At 38.6% G+C, this 18,937-nt stretch overlaps 1 protein-coding gene across 4 annotated transcripts in view; it reads right to left on the reverse strand.

Annotated features, from left to right (window-relative positions):
• ralgapa2 (Ral GTPase activating protein catalytic subunit alpha 2) overlaps nucleotides 1-18,937 on the reverse strand; it is a 789,870-nt gene that overhangs the window by 629,781 nt on the left and 141,152 nt on the right. For all 4 annotated transcript variants that reach the window (XM_051925541.1, XM_051925545.1, XM_051925542.1 and 1 more), the window contains exons 5-7: nucleotides 5,904-5,947; nucleotides 5,045-5,225; nucleotides 2,324-2,439 (exon numbers count right to left, since the gene is read on the reverse strand). In XM_051925541.1, the coding sequence (XP_051781501.1) occupies nucleotides 2,324-2,439; nucleotides 5,045-5,225; nucleotides 5,904-5,947 (341 nt within the window). The remainder of the gene's footprint in view (nucleotides 1-2,323; nucleotides 2,440-5,044; nucleotides 5,226-5,903; nucleotides 5,948-18,937) is intronic.

Here is an 18,937-nt window from a genome sequence, read left to right on the forward strand (position 1 = left end):
GATGCATGTATAAAAAGTGTTGCAATTTCTATATGGTGTGACCAAAATGTATACCAATACCTTTATACTGTAATTTCCTTTCTTAGTGGACACTTAAAGCCCTAGATTTATCATACTACCAAATTTCAGCAATTTAACTAAATGGAAAATAGTGTTTTTGTTGATAAGTAACACACACGCACACAGAGAAGAAGTCACAGGAAGAAGAAGAAGAATGCAGGAGTACAAAAAAAAGTTACTGGAAAGATGTGCATGTCAAGCATCTCTTATGAGCTGCCTCAAAACTAAACAGTGCAACTAATGCTAGGTTTAGTTTAAACTGTTAAAAAATGTTTACAGCATTAATTTACACCATGTAATGATACCAAATTTAACTTTATATTATACCCTTTGTGAGTAAGAGTGGGTTTTTGTGTGGGGTTGAGGGCAAATGTCGACAAAAGTCGACATCCAGGGATAGAGGGCGACAATCAGCTGTTAATGGCGACAAAACTCACTGTCACGTCGCAGGCATTCCCTCTGTGCTTGGAGGAATGCTAGACTCGTTGACTCGGCAACTAATCCTTGCGTGTGCGTGAGTTGCGAAATGTAAACAATGGCAAGATGGCATCGACAGGTCACAAGGGAGCGAAGCGAGTGCAGAAAAGAAAACACTCGGCAGACAATGTTTTGCGCATTATCGCGGAGTCAGACTCTGATTTTTCAGAATCAGATTTTATTGACAGTGATCAGGAGATCGAACAAGAGAGTGAGAAGCCGGCATCAGCTGATCGGACACCAGCCGATGCCGCGCCAGCTGGTCCGCTGCCAGCTGAGCGCATTCACGCAGCCGATGCATCTACGGCAAGGTTCGCGTGGGAGGAATACACAAACATTGATCCGTGGGTGCCGAACCGGCTACCGGACTTCACAAGACAGCATGGATTGCTGTTGGACACGACAGATCACCAGCTGCTGAACTACTTCAGGCTGCTCTCTCCTGATGCTGCTTTTCAGCTACTGTCAGATGAGACAAACAGGTAGTCAGAGAAATTTTTTGAATCGCGGGCTGCGCTTGCATCGCATTCTCGTTTTTCAAAGTGCAAACCCACAACAAAAGACGAGATGAAGCGCGCTGTGGCATTACAAATAGAGATGGGACAGAACTGGTGATATAACTTCAGGGAGCATTGGTCCAAACGTGCTTTGTCCCCTGGTGGCTTTGGATAGGTTATGCAGCGTGATGATAGGTACGTGATGCTGCAAAGTTTTATTCACTTCTGTAATAAACAGAAGCAAATCCCATGGGGTGAGCCAGGCTATAATGCCATGCATAAAGTTCAGCCCCTGCTTGACATTGTGGAACCAACATAGAAACAATTTTATCAGCCTGGCTGTGATTTGTGATAAAATAAAAGGGACACCTTTTTTTCTGCAAATATATGCCAGACAAGCCCACAAAGTATGGCATAAAGGATTTTGTACTGGCAGTAGCAAACACTGGTTTCTGCCTGAAAGTAATTACATATACAGGAAAGTATTTCTTTCAAAGAGAGAACTGTCCCTTGACAAGTCAGGTTGTGCTGGAGCTGCTTCAGGGTTATGAACATCTGGGTCATGTTGTGTACATTTGGACAATTTTTATACATGCCCAGAATTGTTCATGGAGCTACAGAGCAGAGGAATTGAAGCTTGTGGCACAGTGAGGGTGAACAGGATACATATGGCTTCACAGTTGAAGCCAGACAGGCTGAAGATGAAAAGAGGTGACAATAGGGTTTTCATGCGGGCAGAAAACTTGGTGGCAGTGGCATGGCACGATGGCAAACGGGTGACTCGTCTCTCTACAGTACACACTAACAATATATGTGAGAAAGTGCAGCAACAGACAATTGAAAAGTAGGCACCAAAGCAACACATATTGTAAGCAGTACAATGTGGCAATGACTGAAATTGGCTGCTTTGAGCGAGATCAGACTTTGCAGGACTTTGCTGTGTAAAATGTATGTGAAATCATAGAGTATGAAGGCTCATACAACATGCAAGACAGTAACATTTGTCAAAAGTAAATATTTTTTGTTGATTTCAATTGCTTTGTGTTCTTTTTTTAAAAAAAAGTTAGTTTTTGGAAAAATATTCAGCCCTGGGAGAAAAGAAACAAAAAAAAAAATAGCCCTAAAAGAGTTAAAAGTGTAAAAATCTTGCTTTTGTCTGATACTGAACCATAATGATGAAACTCTGTATTCATGAAATATGTTAAATTAATGGAAAACTAGAAAAAATATATGTGATTTTTATAATCAAAGATAAAAACACACATGGTTTATTCTAACATGCCACTTACCTGAATAACCATGTACTTCAGAACAACTTCAAGAAAGAAGCATGTCTGGTCATCTGCAATCTTTTCACCTGGAACTGCTGGCACCAGAGGTACAATTTCTTCAGGAAGAATTTTGCCTTACATGAATTAAAGTCAAAATTGTCATTTTTGTAATTCATTTATAATCATCAGAAAAGAAAACACACAATTTTAAAGTAACATGATCATTTTTATTAATAATGGCTTTATAGCTGTACACCAAGCTATAGCATTTAATGTTTTTATGTATGCTTTTGATAACATCATATACATTAACAAAGCAAACATATGGCCATTTTGCAAAGCCACAGAATTCCCCCCCCCCCCCTTCTTCTGATAAAACTCTTCTGACATGTTACTTATTGTCAAGAAGACAAGCCACGCCAGCACACTTCCAAAGTTCAGCTTAAGAGCTTACAGTACTCAAATTCAGAAATTAAGAAAAAAGAATAAGAAAATTGCAACATCCGATGAATATGTAAACAATAATGCAAACATCAGCTGAGCCAGATCACTAAGAAATTTCCAATAGCTGGCTTTGATGAAGTATGTAATCCACAGGCATAATGTTTCTTCTTTGTGACTTGCATTAACTGCTAAATTGTATTGTGTAACCTCACAATAATATTGTGATGTATCAATATCCTCTCCTTAGCATTATATACAGTGCCTTCAGAAAGTATTTGGATCCCAACACTTTTTCCACATTTTTTTGTATGTTTCAGCAGTTTAAATTCATTTTTTCCATCATCAAAGAACACTCATTTTCCCAGCATGAAAAAGAAAAAAAACAGGTCTTTAGGGATTTTTTATTTATTATGACACTTGAAGTTTGACTCAGGCGCATCCCATTCTATTGATCATCATTGAGTTGACTCTAATCTTTGACTGGAGTCCACCTGTAGCAAATTTAGTTGATTGTACGATTAGGAAAGGCATACTTCTGTCTGTATAAGGCCCCACAGTTTAAAATGTGTATGCAAAAACCACGTTATGAGGTCTGAGTTGCCCGCAAAGCACAGTGGTCCCCCTAATCCTTAAATGGAGTAAGTTTGGAACAACCATGGCACTTGCTCAGCTTGGCTTAGAGGTCAGCTCAAGGAAGTACGAGAGAAGGACCTTACTAAGAGTGGTGATTCCGGCTGAGCTCCAGAGAAACTGTTTGGAGATGGGAGTAACTTTCAGAAGGACAACCACCAGTACAGGACTCTACTAATCTTGGCCTTATGGCAGAGCGGCCAAAATGACAAATGACAATAAAAAGCCTATTTGAAGTAGTATTACAAAAATGCATCTAAAGGACCTCAGACTATGAGAAACAAGATTCTCTATTCTGACGAAACCAAGACTTAAATGTTTGGTCTAAATTCTAATTGTCACATCTGGAGGAAACCAGGAACAGCTGATTCCCCTGTGGTAGCATCATGCTGTGAGGTTGTTTTTCAGTGGCAGGGACTGGAAGACTAATCAGGGTTGAGGGAAAGCTGAACAGAGCAAAACACAGAGATGTCCTTAATAAAAACCTTTTCCATGAAGTGAAGTGAGGGGGAATATAATTTTCTATAAAATCCCCAAAAAAACCTGTCACAATCCTGGAGAACTTCTTTCTCCCAGTTCAGACATCTGGATAATGAAGGTTATTTCTAGGATTTGCTTCACCTTATATTTTTTTCTGTTATGTCAATTTTCCATGAAGCATACTGTAACATTAAAACGTTTTCTCAGCAACCACTACAAACTATACGGGTAAGTAACTTATACACAATTATTTTTTTATGCCGTATTCCCTTATGTATTCATGTATTTGAGGAAGTGAAAGAAAAACACACTTAGCATGCAGAGAACATGTAAACTTCACACAGACGACTGCACTTGGGATTCAAAATGCATCAGCGCTAAGAAGTGTCCTGTTGTATTATGTCTGCTATGTATATAAATTGCAAGTATGGATGAATAAACAGAAAGTACAATAAATCAGTGCATTTTTCCAATTGCACAAAACAGTATTCTTACTATTGTATAGTACATATCATAAAAGAAGAAAACATAATGTAGTATCATTTTATGAAGCACAAAATAAAACCATTATAATATCAGACTAATGCAAAAAATATTTATGAAAATAATGGAATTTGTGTACATTTTCTTAAAACATTTATCTGCAGTATTACTACCATCTACAGTAACATATTTTTTGTATTTACGCATCCAAATGGTGACAATGGAGAAATCTTAGCAGACAAAAGAGTTTTCAAGCTCATATACTTCAACTAATTTACATGACCATTTTCTTGAGCAATGCCTGCAACCCTCCCGCTCCCAAAAAAATTTTTTGCATTTTAAATTTGAAAATTTTTAACCAGTATTATATTAACTTAAAATAATTAAAAGATTTCTTTTTGAGAAGCCCTTCTGCCCATGCCAAAATAAAAAACACAGTCTGATCCTAGACGCTTTTTGTCAGTTTTCTCAATCAAAGCTGTCAGGAGCTTTTCCTTTTGTATCCTGGTTTTAGTAACCTGTTTTACTATTTTTGGCTTAAAGGTGTGGAACTGCTGATCTTTTCCAAAATGTATTAAACCTACAGACCATCATCAGTTTTTTCTCCTACACAAGAGCACTTTACATTAAGTAGAGTACCAGTCAAAATATTCATCATTTGGGGGAGTTGGGAAAACGTAACATTTTTCTTTTAGTACTCACCATCTGCAATATTATTTGGGGAATTATTAATGATGGTGTCCAGAGTGCAAGGACCCTTAGCAGAAGAAGCCGCAGGAAAACCAGGCACAAGACATGCAAAAATTAAAAGCTGCTCCTCTGAACAATTTGTCTGCAGTGCTTGAAGCCACAGTAAAAAAAGACGAATGCCTTCACACCTTATCTAGAATAATAAATAACATAAGAAAATGAACAAGTCTAATAGTCTCATTTTTCTGTATCATTTAGGCAGATGTTTAGTAGTGCATTACATACTACTCGTAATAAATAAGAAAATATAAATTGGCCATGTACGTATATATACGTACATTGTACATATACGTACATTGTGAATTTCCCCTTGGGATTAATAAAGTATCTATCTATCTATCTATCTATCTATCTATCTATCTATCTATCTATCTATCTATCTATAAAAGAGCCTACTAAAAGTTTTCATTCCAGAGTAATGCAAAGGAATGAACTATACCAACGTAACCATGCACATAAACATAAATTCCTAGCATACATAGAGGTGGCACCGCTTACAGTGCAACTTAATAATTATAACTTATTTGACTTTTTCCATTGGTGAAAATAAAACGATTCTTAAGCATGTGAATCACATGCAACAAATTAAACAAAATGTACTTATTACAAGATATTACACAGAAAAAAGTCAATAATTGTAAAAACATGTAAAACAATTATGAATATTAAGTCTATGACTAATTTTTAAAAATGAGTGACAAAATATTACCTAAATATGTTTAATTTGAACTTTCTGCATAAAATAATGAGAAAGTAAAGTCAATCACATATTTTCACAAAATACCATAAAGAGAAAATGACTAAAACTTACCTTAATAGAGTTTCCTGTGTGCAAAAGTTTCTTCAAAATGGAACCTGAAAAAATTAGTGTATCATTATTTTACATTAAAATTGAACATTTACTGAATATGTCTAACTAGCAAAATACCCACGCTTCACAGCGGCAAAGCACTGCTTTAAAATTTTTATTAAGAAGTAAAGTAAACCTTTTTAAACTGAGGGAAAATATACCAATAATTCTTTGTATACCACGTTGTCAGTTCAGCCCTCCGGTTGTAATATGATCAAGCTGTGTGCTGAGCTTACTCTTGAGCATGCAACGTATAGTTAGCCATGTGAAAAGCAATCTTGCCTCAAAACAATGCCAACCTTTTGTAGGGTCTGTCCCTGAGACTTATTATTTGTCATTGCGAAGCACAGCCTTACTGGAAATTGGAGGCATTTGAATTGAAATGGGTGTCATTGATAACTTCGCATCCAGCTTTTGGGAGTTTAAACATTCATAAACATCAAAGTGTCCACTACTCAAATTGTCACCTGTGAATCTAAGATGTTTAAGAGGCATTGGCGATTGTCCAAAGGTGTAAAATATTTGGCCATTTCGGTACACTTGAAAGCGACAACCGAACAATTCAGCGGCAGCCATCAACTCACATGCAGAACCATAGGTGAAGGGCTTAAGCACTTCACTCTTATAGTGCTCCTGTGTAGTATAATTATCTCCTGTACCGTCATCAGTCCACACCTTGAACCTGTCCCAGTTATTCAATACATAAGACACAATGTTCCTCCAGATATCAAGAGTGAGCCTGATATGGCCGTGCAATATGTAACACAGAGAATGGAAAAGGCAGTCGCCATCTCCGGGCATGGAAACCACTCGGTAAGTGACAGTTCTTTGATCAATGATGATCACCTCGATAGACATGTTAATGGGGGTACGGTTGGAACGATAAAAGGAAATGGGTACCTGAACAATGTAAACTAAGTCTAAAATACATACACAATAACTATAAACGTAATAAATGAACAATAAAACAGCGGAGAAGCCGTGGATTAAATAAAAAGGCTGCAGTTATCAGCAGGAAGACTTGAATACCGAGGCGAAGCAAGGAAGGGAATGAAGAGACCGGAGCGATGGACGGCCTTATATAGGCAGGCAGCCAACTACATGGGAGGCGTGGGGATGGAGGACCCAACACCGCTTTACACGGCGACTGAGCTGCAAGCTATGGACGTATATACAGTTAGGTCCATAAATATTTGGACAGACACAACTTTTTTCTAATTTTGGTTCTGTACATTACCGCAATGAATTTTAAATGAAACAACTCAGATGCAGTTGAAGTGCAGACTTTCAGCTTTAATTCAGTGGGGTGAACAAAATGACTGCATAAAAATGTGAGGCAACTAAAGCATTTTTTTAAACACAATCCCTTCAATTCAGGGGCTCAAAAGTAATTGGACAATTGACTCAAAGGCTATTTCATGGGCAGGTGTGGGCAAGTCCGTCGTTATGTCATTATTAATTAAGCAGATAAAAGGCCTAGAGTTGATATGAGGTGTGGTGCTTGCATGTGGAAGATTTTGCTGTGAACAGACAACATTCAGTCAAAGGAGCTCTTCATGCAGGTGAAAGAAGCCATCCTTAAGCTGCAAAAACAGAAAAAACCCATTCGAGAAATTGCTACAATATTACGAGTGGCAAAATCTACAGTTTGGTACATCCTGAGAAAGAAAGCAAGCACTGGTGAACTCAGCAACGCAAAAAGACCTGGACGTCCACGGAAGACAACAGTGGTGGATGATCGCAGAATCATTTCCATGGTGAAGAGAAACCCCTTCACAATAGCCAACCAAGTGAACAACACTCTACAGGGAGTAGGCGTATCGATATCCAAGTCTACCATAAAGAGAAGACTGCATGAAAGTAAATACAGAGGGTGCACTGCAAGGTGCAAGCCACTCATAAGCCTCAAGAATAGAAAGGCTAGATTGGACTTTGCTAAAGAACATCTAAAAAAGCAAGCACAGTTCTGGAAAAGCATTCTTTGGACACATGAAACCAAGATCAACCTCTACCAGAATGATGGCAAGAAAAAAGTATGGAGAAAGCGTGGAACAGCTCATTATCCAAAGCATACCACATCATCTGTAAAACACGGTGGAGGCAGTGTGATGGCTTGGGCGTGCATGGCTGCCAGTGGCACTGGGACACTAGTGTTTATTGATGATGTGACACAGGACAGAAGCAGCCAAATGAATTCTGAGGTGTTCAGAGACATATTGTCTGCTCAAATCCAGCTAAATGCATTCAAATTGATTGGGCAGCGTTTCATGATACAGATGGACAATGACCCAAAGCAACCCAGGAGTTTATTAAAGCAAAGAAGTGGAAAATTCTTGAATGGCCAAGTCAGTCACCTGATCTTAACACAATTGAGCATGCATTTCACTTGTTGAAGACTAAACTCCAGACAGAAAGGCCCACAAACAAACAGCAACTGAAAGGCGCTGCAGTAAAGGCCTGGCAGAGCATTAAAAAGGAGGAAACCCAGCATCTGGTGATGTCCATGAGTTCAAGACTTCAGGCTGTCATTGACAGCAAAGGGTTTTCAACCAAGTATTAGAAATGAACATTTTATTTCCAGTTATTTAATTTGTCCAATTACTTTTGAGCCCCTGAAATGAAAGGATTGTGTTAAAAAAATGCTTTAGTTGCCTCACATTTTTATGCAATCGGTTTGTTCACCCCACTGAATTAAAGCTGAAAGTCTGCATTTCAACTGCATCTGAGTTGTTTCATTTAAAATTCATTGTGGTAATGTTCAGAACCAAAATTAGAAAAAAGTTGTCTCTGTCCAAATATTTATGGACCTAACTGTGTGTACGTAAGTAGGATTCAGTTAGCGTTGGGAACCCGCGTACCAAATTTCACCAGATGGGCCCATAAGTAACAAAGACCGTTGGAAAGTTTAATATGGTGGCCGACAGTGGCATCATACCACCGAAATAAGTACGTACATCAGTTTCGGTTAGCGCAGGGAAGCCTCCTACCAAATTTCGTGAAGATGGGGCCATAAATAAGAAAGTTTAACATGGCGGACGCTGTTGACCGTTATGACCATTACGCGTAGAATTTCGAAATGAAACCTGCTTAACTTTTGTAAGTAAGCTGTAAGGAATAAGCCTGCCAAATTTCAGCTTTCTACCTACACGGGAAGTTGGAGAATTACTGATGAGTGAGTCAGTGAGGGCTTTGCCTTTTATTAGTATAGATATACTAAATTTATACACACACTTTTGCTGTACTCAAGATGATGTGATGAAAGCAGATTTAACTAACAGGTTTAATAAAACTTTAATCATTTCTGTTTTCTGTACAGAGTGGGAAAGAGAAGATGGTGCATTTTTTTCTGAGGTACATTCATGATTCTTTCTATCGCTTTCATTTCTAAAAAAAAAGCTGCACTTGATAAACAGTGCCTGGATTTGTTCTAAACTTCATGACATTTCCATTATCAACAGAACTACCTTACCTCAAAAATTCTGCCTTTACCTGAGAGAAGTCTCAGAACACACTTTATAACACTACTTAGTATTATTGTAATATTGTAAAATAAATTTGTAATTTATTTGGTGCAGTTAACAGAAAAACAGATTTTTAACCCTCAATACCAGTGAAACTAGATTAGGAGTAGGTAGTGCCTCCAAGAAAACAGGAAGTGTGGAGTATGGATCCAGAATATAGGTGTTAAGGTAGTAAGACTTTAGAAGCTTTGACTTCAGCAAGTAAACAGGAAACAGAGATGTAAAAATCAGTTAGAAACAGTAAGTTTTCCTTCAGTTACCTAAGACTTTTAATAATGAACTCAGGAGTTTATACAGTATGTGGCCCTAACATATAAAGTACACTAGGGCCAGAAAATTCTGTGCCTTGGATTTAGATGATGAATTTCTCACCCCCCTCCACATTTGTCATCAGCACCATTATTAGACAGCTACCCTACAATGACTCCAGCCAATAGAACAGCACCAGGATGTCACATAGTCAGTGACGGAATCTCATCTGTATGTTCCGACCACGCATACATTGTTGATAGTTGAAATAGCACTCTGGACTTGTATGGGCTGCAAGTAATGGCAGCACAGTCAGAAGAAGGAAAATAAACTGAACAGAAAACAAATATTGACAGAAGTGACCATCTGGCAGATTCAGTAGTAAGTAGAAGCATATGGGACAAAATGAATAAACATATAAGAGGACTTACAGAGCAACAAAGAACAAGGTACTAGGTAACTGATGATTTGTCACTAGTGGTATACAATACTCATAGCTAAGGGCAGATAGAAAAAGTTCCACATCACACCAGCCACAATAATCTGACGCACGATCGCATATCCTATTCCACTGCACTTTGAAAATTGATATAAGGATGCTGGACCCCAATATGAATTGAGCTATATGTAATACTTATATTTCATAGAATATTATATATATATATATATATATATATATATATATATATATATGGCAACTTATAGAAACTGAATGTTCCTTAGATACATATTACTCTGAAGACATAATATCCATCACTTAGGGACAGCAAGGTAGTGAGACAGACTTTCTAAGGCAGCTATATTCACTCCAGCACCACTGGCTCAACAGTCTGTGATTCAGACAGAAAAGTAACTAGCAGTAGCACGGAGCAGCAGAGTATCACACATAGCTTTTCACAAATAACAGAAAAAAATATAGCTGAAAACTAATTAAATCATCAGGTAAGCTCAACTGAAGTAAAGCCAACACCCAACAAAGAGAAGTAACTGACATTTCACAGGGGGAAGTGACCAACAGTGCGAAGTAGGAGTCAGATGCCCAGCAGGTGGTGAAAGCTAAAAACCGACGGTCTCACAGCTGAATACAGGAATCACTGAAAGCACCGAAGCTACTGCGGAAAGGGAAGAGGATGAACTCAGCGCTAAACGTAAGTTCCATCTGTTCTCTGCCTGTCAAAGGTATGTTTATATGTTGAATGTCCTACATGATGTATGGCACAGGTTTTCCATACAAAAGTGCTTAATTAATTTAGATCTGGTTGGGAAAATACGCAAATTGGAGAACCGCATTAGGAACCTGATAGCAATTAGGCAAACCAAAAATTGGATTGACTAAAGTTTGTTTATACAATTCAACTATTACTGAAGTGGCTTCAGTCTCTTCATGTCCCACTGTAATCAGTGTGTATCCGAAATCAGAAGCACCAATTCAGCCACAGGAAGAGTGGGTAACAGTGAGACAGGGATCTAAAAAGCCAAAATTAAGTCCCTCGGTACCCAAGTCACCAATTTGGACACAGAAAAGATTCTCAGCACTCTGCAGTGCGCCTGTGGATCCTGAGAACAATAAGGTGCTCACAATTGGAGATTCCACAATGCAGAATGTTAGAATTCCAAACTATGTTAAACCAGCAGTTAATGTTAAATGCCTTCCAGCGGTGAACATTTCTGACATTGAGACCCAATTGGATTGTGTTGCCAACAATGAAGTTTCTACAGTACCTTATTGCTGTATGTCTGCACTAACAATATTTATTTACAGCATTCTGAGGTATTAAAGGGGAACTTCATCCCTCTATGCACCAAAGCAAAAAAGGCAATATCAGAATTTAATTGTGTCTGGCCCTATAACAAGATTATATACAGGGGATGTGATTTATAACAGATTGTGTTCCCTTCACTGCTGGCTAGAAACCCAGTGTACAAATAAAAGCACAGCCTTTGTGAACAATTGGGATGATTTTTGGGAAAGGCCTGAATTTTTCAAGAGAGATGGTCTTCATCCTAACTGGAGGGAATATTTTGTATTATCCCGAAATATGGCAAAAAAACTGCCAAAAACTGACTGGTTAGAGCATCATCCAGGCAGCAGTCTTGTGATCTCAAATCATAGGCTGTTGTTTAACCCACCTTTTACTATCCTGTAGTTGTTACCCATAATCCCTGTTGTTAAGCATCTTATGTCATGATAGAAACCTTAAATTACTTTGCAAACGAAAAATAAGGCATATAATTAAACCAAGAGATAAAACAAGATACTCCACCAGGGGCACCTGTAATAGTAACTTGGTTCAAATTAAAACAAGAAACATATCACCAGTTCAGAAAGAACTATGCAGTTTTAAATGCTGCTTATTAAACATTCACTCTCTTGGAAGTAAAGCCGTTTTAGTAAATGATATTATATTAAGTACAAAATCTGATCTGTGTTTTCTCACTGAAACCTGGCTTAGTAAATCTGACACTGTTCTCCTAGCTGAGTTGTCACTAGATGAATACACATTCCTTCATAAATCTAGACATTACGGTCGAGGAGGAGGCCTTGGAATAATTGTTAAAAAAATACAAATTGCTTCTAAAAGTTCAAGCGACTTCACATCTTTTGAGGAACTCATTTTTAAATGTTAAAACAGATTCCAGCACAACTGCAGTGCTGTGCTACAGATCACAAGTGCCATATTCATAGTTCATGACTGATTTCGACAACTTTTTTTCTGATTTGGCTATAATTATGATCATATAGTGTTGATGGGGGATTTTAATGTACACATTGATGTGGAAACATAACACTTTTAGCAAATGCTTTACTTATTTGTTAAATTCATACATTATATTTAATTATAACTTAAGAGCTGAAATTCAAAATTTAAATATTACTCCATTAAATGAAGTTATTTCTGACCAATAACTAATTACGTTTGATTTGGTTCTGCCTTTACCAATACACTCACAGATTAAAACAAAGACTGTGACATCTAGACTGTAATTATGCTTCAAAATGTATACATGCTTTGAATAAGTCAAGTGTATTTCTGAAAAACTATTTAGATCCAGTAACATCAAATTATAATATGACCTGGAGAGATGCTCTGGACACAGTAGCTCCCCTTAAAACAAAAGTGATCAAAGCACAAAGAAATTCTCCCTGGTTTAATGAGAACATTCATGCTCTTAAATTAGACTGTCAAAAACTGGAGTGTAGATGAAGAACAACAAAGATGAAGGTCTTTCAAATTGCATGGACAGAATAAAAAATAAATAAATAAAAAAGCACACGTTAAAGCTCGCTCAAACTACTATTCTAAACTAATAGAAAATAACAATAATAGTCCTCATGTACTGTTTAGAACAGTGGCTAATTTAAAAAAATGGAAATTCAGATCTACAATGCAAAATACCAATAGACATTTGCAGCTCAATCTTTATGAACTTCTTTAATTAGAAAATTAAAAACATAAGATCCTAGGTCTCAGCACCATAGTGTAAACCATGTACTAGCTTGGCACACCCTGTCATACCCTTCATTCAACACTTTAGAAATATTAATCCTGTAACAGTACAGGCAGTCTAAACTTTAATTTCTAATATGAAAACTACTATTTGTTCCCTAGATGATCCAGTGCCAACAAGACTACTAAAAAGCACAATGGATGTTCTTGCAGCACCTATTCTTAGCATTATCAATAGTTTATTATTGCATGGCATAGTACCATTAAAAAGTCAGACCTAAATGTACATATACTAAATAATTATAGACCCATATCAAATTTACCCTTTATCTCGCCTTATGCATCACAATTTATTTGAGAAATTCCAGTCTGGCTTCCGCACTGGTCATACTACTGAAACGGCACTAACGTGTGTTGTAAATGACATTCTGATATCCTCTGATGAAGGAACCTCCACTTTAATTATGTTGTTAGACTTAAGTGCAGCATTTGACATCACTGATCATTCTATTTTACTACACAGGCTAGAAAATAACATTGGGCTCACAGGCAATGTCCTTACCTGGTTTAGTTCTTGTTTACCAAATCGATTCTAGTACATATGGAAATGTGCTGACAATATTCAATCATTATAGGAAGTAAGATATGGTGTCCCGCAAGGCTCAGTACTGGGACCTTTACTGTTTTCACTGTACATGCTTTCAATGGGATCAATTATCTATCATTAGACAACATAATGTTAATTTTCACTCATATGCAGATGACAACCAGTTATACCTTTCTTTTAGACCAAACGAAGTTTCTCCAATGATGTCTTTAGTTAGATGTGTTAGTGAAATAAAGGAGTGGATGGATGACAACTACTTGTCTTTAAACACAAATAAAAAAGATGTTAATTATTGAATGGGAATGATGCCGATCTCAACAATATTTTGTCATCATTTAACTCAGTTTGATTCACCATTAGTTCTAATGAATCAGCCCTCAATTTGGGTGTTATCTTTGACTATAGCACATCATTTAAAGTGCACATTATAAAACTGCCCAAAACATGTTTCATTCACCTTAAAAATGCTGGGAAATTAAGGGGTTTTCTAACTATGCGGGATACTGAGAAATTAATTCATTCATTTATTACTAGTAGGATTGACTACTGCAATGTAGTGTTCAAGGAATTTTCATATTGTACTCTATGCAGCTTCCAGTTAATCGAAAATGCTGCTGCAAGAATCATTACAAGAACAAAAAATATGAACACAGAACTCTGGTTCTTAAATCCTTACACTGGTACCCGGTTAAGTTTAGGGCAAAACCAACTTTTAACATGTAAAGTCTTAAATGGCAAAAGTTCAGCTTACTTATTTAAACTTATCATTACCTACAAACTAAAACGCAAATTTAGATTTCAAGATGCCGGTCTGTTTATGATTCCAAAGATTAATAACAGTGGGAGGCTGAGCTTTTAGTTACAAGGCCCCAAAGTTGTATGATGGTCTGCCTACTACTGTAAGAGATGTCCCTTCAGTCTCATCTTTCAAATCCCAGCTGAAGACTCACTACTTCAGTTTAGCATACCCAGACTAGAGCTGCTGATTAACTGAGCGTACTGCTTCTCTGGAGATGCACAAACTAGTGTGTTTCTTCGTGCAGATCCCAAGCCTGGATAAATGAGGAGGGTTACGTCAGGAAGGGCATCCAGTGTAAATTTGCACCAGCAAACTTTGGCAGATCAATATGTGGACAACAATACATATTTCCATACCGGATCGGTCAAGGCCCAGGTTAACAACTGCCGCCACCAATACTGTTAGCCAACAGGGTGCTGGTGGAAATTGGACTACTGTCGGCTGAAGAAGGAGAAGAAGAGGGAGTTGACATGTCCAGAGGCAGGAGGAGAGGAGGAAGATAAAGAGAGTGGAACTGAGGGTAAAAACTTTGAATGTTGGCAGTATGACTGGTAAAGGAAGAGAGTTAGCTGATGTGATGGATAGAAGGAAGGTAGATATATTTTACATGCAAGAGAACAGATGGAAGAGGAGTAAGGCCAGGTGAATCGAAGGTGGATTCAGATTGTTCTATTATGGTGTGGAAGGGAGAAGAAATGGAGTAAGGGTTATTCTGAAGGAACAGAATGTCAAAAGAGTGTTTTGGAGGTGTAAAGAGTGTCAGACAGAGATGATGATTATAAAACTAGAAATTGAAGGTGTGATGATGAATGTTGTTAGTGCATATGACCCGCAAGTTGGATGAGCAATGGATGACAAAGAAGATTTCTGGAGTGAGCTGAAGTGATGGACAGTGTACCCAAGGGACAGAGAGTGGTTATTGGAGCAGATTTCAATGGACATGTTGGTGAAGGGAACAGATGAGATGAGGAGGTGATGGGTAGGTATGGTGTCAAGGAGAGGAATGAAGAAAGTCAGATGATAGTGGATTTTACAAAAAGGATGGATAAAGCTGTGGTGAATACGTATTTTAAAAAGAGGGAGGAACATAGTGTGACTTACAAGAATGAAGCAAGATGCACACAGGTAGATTATATCCTATGCAGGAGGTCAATCTGAAGGAGACTGAATACTGCAAATGGTGGCAGGGGAAACTATAGTTAGGCAGCATAGAATGGTGGTCTGTAGGATGACGTTGGAGATCAAGAAAAGGAGGAGAGTGAGGGCAAAGCCATGAATCAAATGGTGGAAGTTGAAAAGGGAAGACTGCAAGGTTGAGTTTAGGGAGGAGGTAAGACAGAAACTGGGTGGCAGTGAAGAGCTGCCAGATAGCTGGGCAACTACAGCAGAAGTAGTAAGGGTGACAGCAAGAAGGTTGCTTGGTGTGACATCTGGACAGAGGAGAGAGGAAAAGGAAACCTGGTGGTGGAATAGGGAAGTACAGGAGAATATACAGTAGACCCCCACAAAGAAAAAATCCACTGACTCAGTCGTTCGCAGATTTTTTCTTAGAACCTAACTATTAATTGTTAGCGGAAAGCGGAAATATCCTCCGCAATTTTTTATGGCATTTTTCGTGGCAATACTGTGCTGTAGAGAGAACAGGAAGCAACCACTGAGGGAAACGCGGTTTGGGATGGTGAAAGTAGCCAATCAAAGAGCATTATTCATTTCTCCTTGCTGGTGATTGACTGCTGCTTTGTGACGCATCTCCAGGTGAGTGGGATTACCACCGCGGTTTGGGATGGTGAAAGTAACCAATCCATGAGCATTATTCATTTCTCCTTGCTGATGATTGACTGCTGCTTTGTGACGCGTCTCCAGGTGAGTGGGTTTACCACTGCGGTTTGAGATGGTGAAAGTAGCCAATCCAAGAGCGTTATTCAATGTCTCCTTGCTGATGATTGACTGCTGCTTTGTGACGCATCTCCAGCTAAGAGTCCTCGTGTTTTCCATTTTGTTATTGTGTTGTTATTTTTAAACGCACACAATGTCGTCAAACCGCTCTGCACCTTCTAAGGCTTCTGGAACTGAGCCTAAGCACCAGAAGAAGTTTAAAACACTCCAGGAGAAGGTTGATTTGCTCCGGGAACTAAAAAGTTATGCTGCAGTAGCGCGCCACTATGGCATTAATGAAAGCACCGTATGCTACATAAAGAAGAACGAAGCAGTGATCTGGAGTACCGTATCTGTAAGTTTCTGTGATAGTGCCAAAAAGGAAAAGACCGTAAGGAATAAAAGTATCGTCAGGATGGAACCTGCCTTGGCACTGTGGATCACCGACTGCAGGAAGACGGTAACATCATCTGTGAGAAAGCACGGAAATTGTACCAGCAGTTCGCTACAGGAGACAGTAGCAACTTCCTATCACAATGTTCCTGAAACCTATAAAGAACAGCCAGCACGAAACCCCACCAGAAGAGGACCCATACAAAGATACTACTCCTCCTGAAGCGCCTGAAGAAGAGGCGCCACCCGAGGAGTTTTAAATCTACTAAAGATTTAAAGCTACTTCATCTTCATCATCAATATCATTCATCATTGGTGAGTACCCGTACATTTTACTGTATCTTAATTAAATGAAATTATTATGTATTTACTCTACTTATAACATAGAAAATGGCAGTGCATACCAAAGAAAATGCGATTGCATGAATTACAGTACATACAGCAGCAACATCGGCATTTTACATTCTAGCACCATGGGAGACATAGCAGTACAGTACTGTACAGTAGATGGGTTTACCTTTACATTCTGTTTTTATGTAATATATTAAGGTAATTTTTTAGGTAAAGTATTAATGTATTAAGCTGAGTTTGCAATGAAATTAAAGTGCTTTGGGGGCATGCTGTATTTAGAGTTGAAACTATAAAAATAGGTATTTAAAAGACATTTTTTAACCACATCCAAAACTCGCAGTTTTTCACAATTTGTGGGTGCTCTAGGAACGTAACCCCCGCAAATTTTGGGGGTGTACTGTACAGAGGACGAGGTTGGTGAAGAAGTGGGATAGTCAGAGAGATACAGAAAGTAGACAAGAGTACAAGGAGATAAGGTGTAAGGTGAAGAGAGAGGTGGCAAAGGTGTTCTTTATTTCGCCTTATACAATTTCTTGTATTAGGAATTTGGTAGTTTTCGCATACCCCTTCGGGTCAGAGCGCAGGGTCAGCCATTGTACAGCGCCCCTGGAGCAATTACAGGTTAAGGGCCTTGCTCAAGGGCCCAGCAGAGCAGTGGCCTTTTTTGGCAGTGACGGGGATTCGAACCGGCAACCTTCGGGATACCAGCGCAGCTCCTTAGCCTCAGAGCCACCACTCCGCCACACTAACTCCGCTTGGACACTAACAAGGGAGAAATGGACTTGTACTGACTGGCTAGACAGAGGGACCAAGCTGGGAAAGATGTATAGCAGGTAAGGGTGATAAAGGAGAAAGATGGAAACGTACCCACAAACGAGAAGAGTATGTTGAGCAGATGGAAAGAGAACTCTGAGAGGTTGGTGAATGAAGAGAATGAGAGAGAGAGAAGGTTGGATGATACGGCGATAGTGAATAAGGAAGTATAATGGATTAGCAAGGAGGAAGTAAGGATAGCTATGAAGATAATAAAGAATGTAAAGGCCATTGGTCCTGATGACATACCTATGGAAGCATGCAGGTGTTTAGGAGAGATGGGAATGGAGCTTTTAACCAGATTGTTTAATGGAATCTTGGAAAGGGAGAGGATGCCTGAGGAGTGGAGAAGAAGTGTAATGGCACTTGGCTCTGAGTCCTTTCACATTCACAATGGTAATGGACAGGCAGACAGAGAAGATTAGACAGGAGTCCCTGTGGACTACGATGTTTGCTGAGGACATTGTGATCTGTAGGAGAGTAGGGAGCAGGTTGAGGAGACCCTGGAGGGGTGGAGATATGCTCTAGAGAGGAGATGAATGAAGGTCAGCAGGAACAAGACTGAATACATGTGAGTGAATGAGAGGAAGGTCAGTGGAATGGTGAGAACGCAGGGAGTACAGCTGGCGAAGGTGGATGAGTTTAAATACTTGGGATCAAAAGTACAGAGTAACAGGAATTGGGGAAGATAAGTGAAAAAGAGAGTGCAGTCAATGTGGAATGGGTGGTGAAGTGTGTCAGGAGTGATTTGTGACAGACAGGCAGAGGTGGGTAGAGTAGCCAAAAATTGTACTCAAATAAGAGTAGCGTTACTTCAAAATAATATTACTCAAGTAGAAGTAAAAAGTAGTCATCCAAAAAATTATTCAAATAAGAGTAAAAAAGTATTTGGTGAAAAGACTACTCAAGTACTGAGTAACTGTTTGATCATAATAAAT

The sequence above is a fragment of the Erpetoichthys calabaricus genome, chromosome 3 (assembly GCF_900747795.2).
Source record: "Erpetoichthys calabaricus chromosome 3, fErpCal1.3, whole genome shotgun sequence".
Lineage (NCBI taxonomy): Eukaryota > Metazoa > Chordata > Cladistia > Polypteriformes > Polypteridae > Erpetoichthys > Erpetoichthys calabaricus.